Raw genomic sequence first — 563 nt, forward strand, 5'->3', positions numbered from 1 at the left:
CCGCCGCCGCCGCCGCCGCCCCCGCCCCCGCGCTCAGCTCGCCCAAGAGCTGCCGCATCTCTTGCAGGGAGGAGCCCAGCAGCAGGATGTAGTTGCGCGCCAGCACCAGCGTGGAGATCTTGGACAGGCGGCGTCCCGGCGGGGCGCCCGCCGGGTGAGGCGGCGCCGAGGAGGGGGCGGAGGAGGCGTAAGGCACCATGACCTCCCTCAGGGCGTCCATGGCCACGTTGAGGTCCTGCATCCTCTTCCTTTCGCGGCTGTTGATCTTCCTCCTCAGTTCCTGCTGCTCCTCCGCGCTCAGTTCCCGGACCGCCTTGGAGGAGCCCCCCCTGGCCGGAGCCCCCGGTGCCGGCGGCGGGCCGAGGCGGGAGGCCAATGCGGAGGGGCGGGAGGTGGCGTTTTGCGCCGAGGCGGCTGCGCACTGGGGTTCCCGGAGGGCTCGGTGCATCGGGCTGCTCAAAACGTTCATCTTCAAGTTGGAAAAAAAAAAAAAAAGAGGATTCAGCTCCCCGTCCACTGGAAATCTCCCCCTGGTCGTCCTGACGACCTTCTCACTCCACGAC

The 563-nt window shown here is 68.4% G+C and overlaps 1 protein-coding gene across 1 annotated transcript in view; it reads right to left on the minus strand.

Annotated features, from left to right (window-relative positions):
• olig1 (oligodendrocyte transcription factor 1) overlaps positions 1-474 on the minus strand; it is a 691-nt gene extending 217 nt beyond the window's left edge. The window contains exon 1 of the mRNA XM_019871909.1: positions 5-474. Within this exon, the coding sequence (XP_019727468.1) occupies positions 5-469 (465 nt within the window). The 5' untranslated portion in view covers positions 470-474. The remainder of the gene's footprint in view (positions 1-4) is intronic.
• Between the last annotated feature and the right edge of the window lie 89 nt (positions 475-563).

The sequence above is a fragment of the Hippocampus comes genome, unplaced genomic scaffold (assembly GCF_001891065.2).
Source record: "Hippocampus comes isolate QL1 unplaced genomic scaffold, H_comes_QL1_v1.1 scaffold277, whole genome shotgun sequence".
NCBI lineage: Eukaryota > Metazoa > Chordata > Actinopteri > Syngnathiformes > Syngnathidae > Hippocampus > Hippocampus comes.